We start from the raw sequence: 13,552 nt of genomic DNA, 5'->3' as shown, positions 1-13,552 counted from the left end.
GATTTTGGATGACGATTTTCTCGACTTATCTCTTCAACGCGGGATATTCTCCAGGGAAACACTTGACAATATAATGAAAACTGATTCTCACTTGTTGGACTATTATATGAAGCTTTGTCGATGTGAATCAAATGCTTAATCTCAATTTAATGATATATTAATTGGAACACAGCACAATGATTTCGTGGGTACACTTTTGAAAAGATTACAAAAGGACGCAATGTATATGGCTCCCCCCACCATTTGAAAGCGATGACTTCACAGATGTTGTCCTTTTCCCGTCTTCAATTTTCAATTTATCTGTCGATAAAAATAATCATCTTTGTGTAAGCCGTGAGAGAGAGTTGACATTTGAAACCGAAAAATTTTCTGCACATGTCCATTGATCATTTGCGATCTTGGCAGTTGGATTCCGTGTTAAGCTTGTACACCCATCGATTACTATATGGACAAGTGTAAGTTATGCAATCTTTGTAAATTACAGAGAGGCTGTGCAATACAAAGTAAAGGAAGAAATTCATATCCTGAAGTGATTTGCGACTCTCACCGTAGAGGATATCTGTGCTCCAATTGTCGCTAGGACAAATGTGTTCAGTGGGAGAATTCTTCCACGCTATGATTGGAAAAAATCTCAAACGTGATTTTAGTTTATTTCTACGAGATTGTTATTGTATCGGATTTAAATCATTCGGGCAAGAAGAATATGGTCTACGATTCAACTGTTGGGGTAAGAAGACAATTTGGTTTCTACTTCATCGCTTTGACGACACTGTCCATGCAAACTATAAACTAAAAGGTTTTTATTTAGCAGTTACCGAATGTGATTTACCAATTGAAAACACTCCATGTGATATTGGCTGAGATAGACAGTTATAAACTTGTGAATTCCATAATATGATAGTAAGTAATATCATTGACTATACAAAGAGATAAGACAAGAACAAAGTTACCTTGTATTGTAGAAAATGTGACCGTGACTGTGCAGCTAATCAAGACCAATATACAGTGAATCCAAATGATTTACCGGCATTGGTGGTTCACCACAGTTGCCTATAAACCGAAGAATAAATATAAAGTGTAGATTTAAAGACATTGTTGTATCTATACGCATTTTATTAATAAACAAAGTCATAAACATTTTTTAAGCACTTTACCCTTAGGGTGCTGAAATCAATATTTTACAGGTCTCTGAAGATATTTTCCACTAGAAAGTCGTTCAGACGTGGATTGTCACCATAAATCTGGAGAAACTGCTTGTAAGTATATAACACTGAATATTATGATGAATATGTTCTAAGAGAAGAGAAAAAATGGACCTTTAAGAGACAACTTAAGAGTTTATTCTATGGACTTGATTTTAAACAACGAAAACCGTGGTGTAAAAACGTTTTAATACAGCATGTAACGACACATGAAATTATTATTCTGCACAATGAGTTTTATGTTGTAATCATACAATAAATGTGTTTAGATTATATTTGTTTTCTCATATTAGATTTCTATATAATATGGACACCAACAGAGATTTCTGTAAATGAATATTTCAGTGCGGTTAGATCATCTTAATTTAGAACTATCAGTCTACTGTCAAGTTTTCTATCAAAGACAAAAAATAATACATTCATCAAATTATTTATTTTATTGAAAAAATCAATAGTTACAACGGTTTTTAAATATAGAATGCCTGGTTCAGTGATCTCAACATAATTATCATTATCCTCCACTACCGCTAAAGCCATCTGAGGGGGATGTATACATTCAATCTCAGTATCATTTATTGATATATCGATCAAAGGGGGCATCTCCTCAAATAAATCTTCACGTACTCTAATTGATGATAAACCTGGTGCTAATCGCTCGTCATCTTCAATACACATTCGGCCCGAAGGTCCCCTCCTCACTAGATCCTCTGACGTATATGACAGACCATCCTCCTCCGTACAATGTATTTCTAGCACATCGTTAGTAGCATCAATTGCTGTACTAGTACAGAGAAGAATCTCCTCCTCAACTGTGAGCCCCCACTCGCTCCATACAACCAAAAAAGATTGAGAACACTATGGTCAAAAAACTAGAGTTTACGGTCAAAAACCTTGATTAATTCAGATTTTACGGAAAGTTTCACATTTGGGTTTTCAAATGGTTTTAAATATGTTTAAGCAATAAATATCTTAAGCCTCAGCCATTTTTATTACTTGGAATATTTTATCGCCAATAAAATTATACTCTAAGATTCAGCATGTATGGGAACACACTTTAAGGTTCATCACGTTAGAGAACCCTAAATGACAATTTAACTCTAAGGAGTTAAATAATTTCTATAAAATCATACTTTCAGATTCAAAATGGCAGGGAAAACACGGCGTAAACATTGTGGTCGTGATAATATACAAGTTTCATTTGAACAGTGCTGTGAGGTCCGCTAGCCCAACATAAACGGGCCCCCAAGACCAATTTTACTAAATTCAAATATAAAATAGGTATAATCAACACGAGCACCACGAACAAGAAACTCCTCACTTCCAGTGAGCTCTCACTTGACCAAGACATTATATCCATCATGAGCACTATGACTAAAAAATGTAACTGGAATGGTTAAGCCTCCTTTTATATACTCAGGGGTTTCTTATAAACGTAATAAACAGGAGTACTTAATATTTTTAAATATAATCATAATTTTTATGCCTGAAATTCATCAATTACATAGATGTGGTTTTTTTTACATGCTAGACGAGATTTAATGTCCTTGGTAAAAGTCTGTACAAGATTTAATGTCCTTGGTAAAAGCCTGTATGAGATTTAATGTTCTTGGTAAAAGCCTGTACGTAATTTAATGTCCAATTTCTGAAAAAGGGGGGGGGGGACAACCCTGAAAATTAAGTGGTATTAATGAAAATGACGACACATCAACTGAAAACCGTCAACGAGAACCCTGATTCACCATCTCCACGGTGTCACACTACTGTCAGTACGCAAGCACCCCTCGGAAAAGCAGGGATGGGAATGAGTTACTCAGAATCTAGACGTCTATATTTTTTCACTGAACATAACAATAATTGATATTTTTAACGATAAATCCCAAAAGAATTATTATTAAAATATTGAAGAAGAGAGATTTATGATACTCAGTGCCTCTTTTATAATTTATCTTCCCACCGAGAGAATTTTCAATCATACATAGATATATTTCATATTTAGATATTTAGTTATTCACTGCAGTGTGTCTGTTTTAGATTTTTGGAGGTGGAGCCAGGTATCATGGAGTTATTTTAAAACGAATAGAAGTTCAGTCATTTTTGCATGTTTTTAAGGTTAATTTTTATATATTTGTCTAATAAAGTTGAGTTTTTATTCATTTTTAAGGTTACATGCGCGGGGGTGGAGGGTATAAGACGTTACTTTGAGATTTCACATTGAATTCTATGACCTTTCTAATATTCTCAATACTCAAATGTTCAAATGCAAGAACTTATTGATTTTATTTTAATAATACAAAAATATCTAACATCTCATGGGGATAGCCGCAAATCAAAGAATATTTATTAAACGTTTTACAACTTATATGTAGATTCGTATCTTCGTATATCTCGCCATATCAAAATCCAGTTCCACTGTTTACACCAATAGCATCTATCATCCCTGACTATATAATCAGGGTTATGAGGATAGGACAATCCTCCTTCGGGCTTCATTACAGAGTTCTGAAAGTTAAAGTATATTAAATTATTAAGAAGGCTATTATTTCTTTGAAATATACATTTACTTTATATCATTTTCATGTTTTTTTATTTCTATATTAATTTAGAGCTCCATAATTTTCATGTCTAAAATTCATCAATTAGACCGGATATGTTTTTTTTTTTACATACGGAACGTGATTTAGTGTTATCGATAAAAGCCTGAATGAGATTTAATGTCTATGATAAAACCTGGAAAAAACATTTCCAAAAACTAAGTTTTTCCACTATAAGCTAAGAACTCCCACACTAAATCAAATACTATCAGAAATAATGACGAGTATTGCTAGAACTTCAATTTTAGGTAAACATCTTTTTAATGACGTATTTTCTAGATTGACAAACACTGTTTTTCCAAACAGAACATTTCCTAACAAAATGTTATGAGCTGCTAGGCTCAATCAAATACGAACTGAAATCATAATTAATAATGCTGCATACTACATTGTAGCTGCTGCTGCAGCCATGATAACTAGCTGATCGTTTCTAATTATAACAATTCCTTGCATACATCTTTCAAACATAATAAACTCAGCCTTGGAGAGATTTGGGATTGAACGCTAAATTAAATTAGTGAGAGACAAATAATTTTAAAATATTTGTTCCCGAGTTAACATAGACGATATAGACTTCCTTGAAATTGCAAATGTCTTTAGGAATGGACAGAGTTTTTATTTTTAAACTTTTAAGTAAGACGAGAAAGAGAGAAAGAGAGAGAGAGAGAGAGAAAGAGTGAGAGAGAGAGAAACAGTGTTTTTTAAATTTGATTACTATGGACTACTGTTCGCTATTTACTACATTGCAGCTACTGCTGCAACCATGATAACTAGCTGATCATTTTTAATTTTAATAATTCCTTGCAGACATTTTTCAAACATAAGAAACTCAGACTTGGAGATTTTTGGTCGTAACTATCTCAAAATTAAACAATTGAGAGACAAACAACGTTAAAACAATTGTTCCCTGACTGATAATTGAAGATATGGAATCATTTGAATGTGCATAAGTCTTTGGGAATGAATAGATTTTTAATGTTTAAACTTTTACATACAACAAGAGAAAGAGAGGGAGATAGATAGAGAGAGAGAAAAAAAGAAACAGAAAGAGAGAGAGACAGAGAGAGAGAGAGACAGAGAGAGAGAGAGAGAGAGAGAGAGAGAGAGAGAGAGAGAGAGAGAGAAAGAGAAAGAGAGAGAGAGAGAGAAAGAGTGTTTTTTTTTAAATTGATTACTATGGACTACTGTTCGCTATTTACTACATTGCAGCTATTGCTGCAACCATGATAACTAGCTGATCATTTCTAATTTTAACAATTCCTTGTATACATCTTTGAAGCATAATAAACTCAGCCTTGGAGAGATTTGGGATTGAACAATTGCAAGAAAACCAGTGAATAACTGAATTTATTTTCATTATTAGACTTCACACAAACAATGAAGGGGATTTTAACTTCAACAGATACCAATGTGTCATCTGCAAACATAAATACAATGCAATTCATATTGAATAAACAATTATGGTGATCATTCATATTATTAATTTGAAAAACTTTTTCCACAAAATAAGTTTCTCAAAGAAAAGTAAAGAACTTCATTAAACGAAAATGGGCAAGAATAAAATCAAATAATCTACGAAGTGTGAAACCATCCCCCAATCAGCATCGATAAATAAATGAAACCCAAAACGAGCAGAAATTACAATAATTAACCGAATCAAACTCTTAACGAGCAGAAATTAACATAAGTTAGGCACAAAACCCCATATGCATTCCCAAGGTCGGACAAAATTATGCACGTACACTATTGGATTTTAGAAATAGAAAGTCATAGAAAAGATTCAATTTACGGAAAACCAAGTCAGTTTCAATTCTTAGAAAATTAACATCTGTCTATCCTCGCTATACAAAAATTCTATCATGTCTTAAAAAGCTATTTAAACTCACATCAGACATTGAAGAATCGACGACTACATTTGAGGTATTCATCACTATATTTCTCTCTATATTTCAATTTGCACTGGAGTTAAAACTTTCAAACACCTAATAATAAACAGTAATAACGGTTAATATATTACGAAAATCATAAGGGAGAGGAATCTGGAAGAGTCACTGTCCTCCATTCATCATTTAACCCCCATGGGAGAGTTTTAGAGCAGAAATACACATATTTCATCATTTAAATATCTAATTCTTCTCTGAAACGTCACTTTTTCCAAAATTGTCTAATCAATTTAGAGATGGATTTTTTTTTTTTCAGCATAGATGAAAGGCACAATAACTATGTCATTAGAGATAAAATGGAAAAAGTGACGGGAAAGGTTTCTTCAGCCCCCGGGGAAACGTTTTATAAGTTATGAAATTTATACATAAAGCCAGTAAAAGTTGGGTATAGTTAGGTTAGGATAATTAACCTATTAAATGATATTGAGAAAAAAAAATATAATTTATGCGTGAGAGGACCCCCACTCCTCCCACGTCACCCATTTCCAAAATCGTCTTATCAATTTAGAGATGGATTTTATATATATTAGGTTAAGTGGCGCGCTATAACCGCGGCGCTCCCCGACCCGTCGCAGCGGACCCCGTGGCGCTCCCCGGCCCGCAGCATCGGGGCCGCGGCGCTCCTTGGCCCGTCGCAGCGGACCCTTTTGCGCTCCTTGGTCCGCCCGTTTTTGGGGCGGTCACTGCGGCGGGCCGCAGTGGGGCAGGGGTTGTGGCGCGCCACGGCGCTCCCTGGCCCGTCGCAGCGGACCTCGTGGCACTCCCCGGTCCGCCCGCTTTTGGGGCGGTCAGCGGCCCCGCTGCGGGGCCGCTGAGTTTATTATGTTTGAAAGATGTATGCAAGGAATTGTTAAAATTAGAAATGATCAGCTAGTTATCTTGGTTCCAGCAGCAGCTGCAATGTAGTAAATAGCGAACAGTAGTCCCTAGTAATCAAATTTAAAAAACATTCTTTCTTTCTCTTTCTCTCTTTCTCTTTCTCTCTCTCTCTCTTTCTCTCTCTCTCTCTCTCTCTCTCTCTCCTTCTCTCTCTCTTGTCGTATGTAAAAGTTTAAACATTAAAAATCTGTCGATTCTTAAAGACATTTGCAATTTCAAGGGATGCCATATCTTCAAATATCACTCAGGGAACAATTGTTTTAAAGTTGTTTGTCTCTCAATTGTTTAATTTTGAGATCGTTACTACCAAAAATCTCCAAGTCTGAGTTTAGTTTGTTTGAAAGATGTCTGCCAGGACTTATTAAAATTAAAACCAATCAGATAGTCATCTCGGTAGCAGCTGTAGATACTAATTATTATACAGAGAACAGTAGTAAATATTCATCAAATTTAAAAAACCAACTTTCTCTCTCTCTCTCTCTCTCTCTCTCTCTCTCTCTCTCTCTCTCTCTCTCTCTCTCTCTCTCTTTCTCTTGTAGTATGTAAAATTTTAAAAAATAACAATCTGTCGATTCTTAAAGACTTTTGCAACTTCAAGGGAGGCTATATCTTCTAAGGTCACTCGGGGACCAATTATTTTAACCTTGTTTGTCTCTCACTTGTTTAATTTGGTGATCGTTACGACCAAAAATCTCCAAGGCTGAGTTTATTATGTTTGAAAAATGTATGCAAGGAATTATTAAAATTAAAACTAATCAGCTAGTTATCATGGTACCAGCAGCAGATGCAATGTAGTAAATAGCGAACAGTAGTCCATAGTAATCAAATTTAAAAAACATTCTTTCTCTCTCTCTCTCTCTTTCTCTCTCTCTCTCTCTCTATCTATCTCCTTCTCTTGTCTTGTCGTATGTAAAAGTTTAAAAATTAACAATCTGTCCATTCTTAAAGACATTTGCAACTTCAAGGGAGGCTATATCTTCTATGGTCACTCGGGACCAATTATTTTAACCTTGTTTGTCTCTCACTTATTTAATTTTGTGTTCAGTTCCAAATCTCTCCATGTCTGAGTTTATTATGTTTGAATTATGTATGCAAGGAATTGTTATAATTAGAAATGATCAGCTAGTTATCATGGTTGCAGCAGTTGCTGCAATGTAGTATGCAGCAGTATTCGTTATTATTTCTGCTCGTCTTTGATTTAGTGTAGCAGCTCTTTACTTTTAGTTGGAAAATGTCCTTTTGTGGAAAAAAAGTTTTTGTCACTAACAAGTATATAATTAGACATAAGTATACAGAAAATTTACATTTGAACAATTATTCTTTATTATTTTGGCTCATCTTTGATTTAGTGTAGCAGCTCTTTACTTATAGTTGAGAAATGTCCTTTGTGGAAAAAAAGTTTTTGTCACTCTAACAAGTATATCATTAGACATAAGTTTACAGAAAATTTAAGTTTGAACAAATATTCGTTATTATTTCTGCTCATCTTTGATTTAGTGTAGCAGCTCTTTACTTTTAGTTGACAAACTTAGTTCTTGGAAAGGTTTTTTCCAGGTTTTATCATAGACATTAAATGTTATTCATGCTTTTATCGATGACACTAAATTACGTTCCGTATGTAAAAAAAAAACATATCCAGTCTAATTGATGAATTTTAGACATGAAAATTATGGAACTCTTCATTTATATAAAAATCAAAAACATGAAAATTATATAATTTAAATGTATATTTCAAAGAAATAATAGCCTTCTTAATAATTGAATATACTTTAACTTTCAGAACTCTGTAATGAAGCCCGAGGGAGGATTGTATTATCCTCATAACCCTGATGATATAGCCAGGGATGATGGATGCTATTGGTGTAAACAGTGGAACTGGATTTTGATATGGCGAGATATACGAAGATACGAATCTACATATAAGTGTAGAACGTGTAATAAATATAGTTTGCTTTGCGGCTATCCTCACGATATATTAAATATTTTTGTATAAATTAAATAAAATCAACAAGTTCTTGCATTTGAACATTTGAGTATTGAGAATATTAGAAAGGTCATAGAATACAATATGAAATCTCAAAGTAACGTTTTATACCCTCCTCCCCCACGCATGTAACCTTAAAAATGAATAAAAACTCAACTTTATTAGACAAATATATAAAAATTAACCTTAAAAACATGCAAAAATGATTGAACTTCTATTCGTTTAGAAATAACTCCATGATACCTGGCTCCAACTCCAAAAATCTAAAACTGAGACATTTCGGTGAAGAACTAAATATCTAAAGATGAAATATATCTATTTATGCTTGGAAATTCTCTCGGTGGGAAGCTAAGTGATAAACGAAGCACTGATTATCCTAGATCCCTCTCCCTCATGATTTTAATAATAATTCTTTTGGGATTTATCGTTGAAAAATATAGATTTTTGTTATGTTCAGTGAAAAAAATAGGGCCTTCTAGAGTCTGAGTAACTCATTCCCTCCCCCTATTTTCCAAGGGGTGTTGGCGCACTGACGGCATTGTGACACTTTGGTGATGGTTAATCGGAGTTCTCGTTGACGGTTTTCAGTTGATGTGCCGTCTTTTTCATTAATACCACTTAATTCTCAGGGTTGTCCCCCCTTTTTATCAGAAATTGGACATTAAATTACGTACAGGCTTTTACCAAGAACATTAAATCTCATGAAGGCTTTTACCAAGGACATTAAATCTTGTAGAGACTTTTACCAAGGACATTAAATCTCGCCCCGCATGTAAAAAAAAACCACATCCGGCTAATTGATGAATTTTAGACATGAAAATTATGAATATATTTAAAAATATTAAGTAATCCTGTTTATTACGTTTATAAGAAACCCCTGAGTATATACCAGAAGTTTCCATTCCAGTGACCTTTTTTAATCATAGTGCTCAAGATGGAGATAATGTATTGTTCGAGTGGGAGCTCACCGGAAGCGATGAGGTTCTTCTTTGTGATGCTAGTGTCGATTCTACAGATTGTATTATGGAAGTTCATTACATGGGTCTTGGGGGCCCGGTGGGGTTGGGCTAGGGGACCTCAAAGCACTGTTCAAATGGACCTTGTATATTATAACGACCACAAAGTTTCAGCCGTGTGCTCCCTGCCATGCTGAATCTGAAAGTGTGATTTCAGAGAAATTCTTTAACCCCTTATTAAACTTATCCTTTAGGTTTCTATAAAGTGCTGAACCTTAATGTGTGTTCCCAGGCATCCTTAATCTGAAATTGTAATTTTAATGGAAATAACCTTTTCCAAGTAATAAACACGGCTGAGGCTTGCTATATCTATTGTTTAAACATATTTGAAAACATTTGAAAACCCAAATGTGAAACTTTCCGTAAAATCTGAACTAATAAAGGTTTTTGACCGTAAACTCTAGTTTTTTTATCATAGTGTTCTCAATCTTTTTAGATTGTATGGAGCGAGTGGGAGCTCACAGTTGAGGAGGAGCTTCTTCTCCGTACTAGTACAGCAATTGATGCTACTTAAGATTTGCATGAAATAAATTATACAGAGGAGGATGGTCTTTCATATACATCAGAAGATCTAGTGAGGAGGTGGCATTTAGCCCTACTGTGTATTGAAGATGACGAGCGATTGGCACCAGGTTTATCATCAATTAGAGTACGTGAAGATTTATTTGAGGAGATGAACCCTTTGATCGATATATATATAAATGATAAGGAGATTAAAACATTAACGAAGTTTAAAGAAGTTCAAACATAAAAACTCTAACAAGTCCGAAGGATATTTGCAATTTCAAGGAAGGCTATATCGTCTCTGGTAACTCGAGAACAATTATTTTAACCTTATGTGTCTCTCAATTATTTAATTTAGTATTCAATTCCAACTTACGCACAGTCTGTGTGTGTTTTGTTTGTAATATTTTTGCAAGGACATGTTATAATTAAAAATAATCAGATAGTTATCACAGTTGCTGCAGTAGCCGCAATGTAGTATATAGCGAATCGTAGTACATATTCATCACATTTAAAAAAACGTTATTTCTCTCTCTCTCTCTCTCTTTCTCTTTCTCTTGTCGGACTTAGAAGTTTAAACATAAACAATATGACAATTCTTAAAGACATTTGCAATTTCAAGGGAGCCTATATCGTCTAGTGTAACTAGAGAACAAATATATGAAACGAGTGTGTCTCTCAATAATATAATTTATAAATCAGTTCTAACTCACTCCCAGGCTGTGTGTGTTTTTTTTGAAATATGTTAGAAAGGACTTATTATAATTAGAAATGATCATCTAGTTATCACAGTTGCAGCAGCAGCTGCAAATTAGTAAATAGAGAACATTAGTACATAGTATTAAAATTAAAAACATTCTTTCTCTCTCTCTCTCTCTCTCTTTCTCTTGTCGTACGTAGAAGTTCAAACATAAACAATCTGACAATTCTGAAAGACATTTGCAATTTCAAGGAAGGCTATATCTTCTATGGTCACTCGGGACCAATTATTTTAAACTTGTTTGTCTCTCACTTGTTTAATTTAGCATTCAATCCCAAATCTCTCCAAGGCTGAGTTTGTTATGTTTGAAAGATGTATGCAAGGAATTGTTATAATTAGAAATGATCAGCTAGTTATCATGGCTGCAGCAGTAGCTGCAATGTAGTATGCAGCAGTATTAATTATTATTTCAGCTCGTCTTTGATTTAGTGTAGCAGCTCTTTACTTTTAGTTGGAAAATGTACTTTGTTGAAAAAAAGTTTTTGTCACTCTAACAAGTACATCATTAGACATAAGTTTACACAAAATTAACTTTTTAGCAATTATTCGACTGTATTTATGCTCGTAATTGATTTAGTCTGGCATCTTTTGAAATTTAGTAGGAAAATATCCCTAGTTGAAAAAATTGTTAGCTACTCTAAAAAGTATATAATTATAAATGAGTTTAAACAAAATTTACGTTTGAACAATTATTCGTTATTATTTCTGTTCGTCTTTGATTTAGTGCAGCAGCTCTTTACATTTAGTTGAAAAAAGTACTTTTTTGAAAAAAAGTTTTTCTCACTATAAAAAGTATATCATTAGACATCAGTTTACAGAAAACTTAAGAGTTAAAAACTTTTAATTATGGCTTTGGTTATTCTTTGATTGAGTGTAGCAGCTCTTTACATTTTGTTAAAAAACGTCGTGTTTAGAAATAAAGTTTTGTCAATCTAAAAAGTATATCTTTAGAAGTATGCTTACCTAAGATATAAGTTCGAACAATTATTCATTGTTATTTTCGCTAATATTTGATCTAGTGTAACAGTTATTTAACCTTAGTTTAAAAAATTAGTTTTTTTAATTGTTTTTTGTCCCTCTATAAATTATATATTTATAAATAATTTTACATTAAATTGATTTTTTTAACATTATTCTTTATTATTTATGCTCGTATTTGATTTAGTGTAGCAGTTCTTTACTTTTAGTGGACAATCTTAGTTTTTGGAAAGTTTTTTTCCAGGTTTTATCAGATATGAAATCTTATTCAGGCTTTTATCGATGACACTAAATTACGTTCTATATGTAAAATAAAACATATCCGGCTAATTGATGAATTTTAGACATGAAAATTATGGAACTCTTTATTTATATAAAAATCTAAAACATGAAAATTATATAATTTAAATGTATATTTCAAAGAAATAATAGCCTTCTTAAAAATTTAATATACTTTTACTTTCAGAACTCTGTAATGAAGCCAAAAGGAGGATTGTCCTATCCTCATAACCCTGATGATATAGTCAGGGATGATAGATGCTAGTGGTGTAAACAGTGGAACTGGATTTTGATATGGCGAGATATACGAAGATACGAATCTACATATAAGTGTAGAACGTGTAATAAATAAACTTTGCTTTGTGGCTATCACCACGATAGATTAGATATTTTTGTGTAAATTAAATAAAATCAACAAGTTCTTGCATTTGAACATTTGAGCATTGAGAATATTAGAAAGCTCATAGAATACAATATGAAGTCTCAAAGTAACGTCTTATAATCTCCGCCCCCGCGCATGTAGCCTTAAAAATGAATAAAAACTCAACTTTATTAGAAAAATATATAAAAATTAACCGTAAAACATGCAAACATGATTGAACTTCTATTCGTTTAGAAATAACTCCATGATACCTGGCTCCACCTCCAAAAATCTGATACTGACACATTTCGGTGAAGAACTAAATATCTATAGATAAAATATGTCTATTTCTGCTCAGAAACTCTCTCGGTGGGAGGCTAAATGATGAACGAAGCACTGATTCTCCTAGATCCCTCTCCCTTATGATTTTAATAATAATTTTTTTGGGATTTGTCGTTGAAAAATATCAATTTTTGTTATTTTCAGTGAAATAATAAGGCCTTCTAGATTCTGAGTAACTCATTCCCTCCCCCTATTTTCCGTGGGGTGTTGGCGCACTGACGGCATTGTGAAACTTTGGAGATGGTTAATCAGAGTTCTCGTTGACGGTTTTCGGTTGATGTGCCGTCTTTCATTAATACCACTTAATTTTCAGGGTTGTCCCCCCCTTTTTTCAGAAATTGGACATTAAATTACGTACAGGCTTTTACCAAGAACATTAAATCTCATACAGACTTTTACCAAGGACATTAAATCTTGTACAGACTTTTACCAAGGATATTAAATCTCGTCCCGTGTGTAAAAAAAAACATATCCGGCTAATTGATGAATTTTAGACATGAAATTTATGGATATATTGAAAAAAATTGAGTAATCCTGTTTATTACGTTTTATAAGAAACCCCTGAGTATATACAAGAAGGTCAAAGAAGGTCAACATGGAGCTGGTTGGCAGATTGTTAATGTTTAAACTTCTTTAAACTTCGTTAATGTTTTAATCTCCTTATCATTTATAGATATATAGATCAAAGGGGGCATCTCCTCAAATAAATCTTC

General features: G+C 33.4%; 1 protein-coding gene across 1 annotated transcript in view; it reads left to right on the top strand.

Moving 5' to 3' along the window:
• Positions 1–13,552, top strand: part of LOC148947573 (solute carrier family 12 member 4-like) — a 396,387-nt gene that overhangs the window by 157,373 nt on the left and 225,462 nt on the right. Inside the window, 2 exon segments of the mRNA XM_089095942.1 lie at positions 8,396–8,561; positions 9,471–9,660. Coding sequence (XP_088952068.1) covers positions 8,396–8,561; positions 9,471–9,660 — 356 coding nt within the window.

Source organism: Artemia sp. Qi Xiang Cuo, chromosome 10, assembly GCF_049724085.1.
Source record: "Artemia sp. Qi Xiang Cuo chromosome 10, ASM4972408v1, whole genome shotgun sequence".
Classification (NCBI taxonomy): Eukaryota; Metazoa; Arthropoda; class Branchiopoda; order Anostraca; family Artemiidae; genus Artemia; species Artemia sp. Qi Xiang Cuo.
The sequence above is the reverse complement of the archived record's forward strand: the minus strand, read 5'-3'. Positions and strand labels throughout refer to the sequence as shown.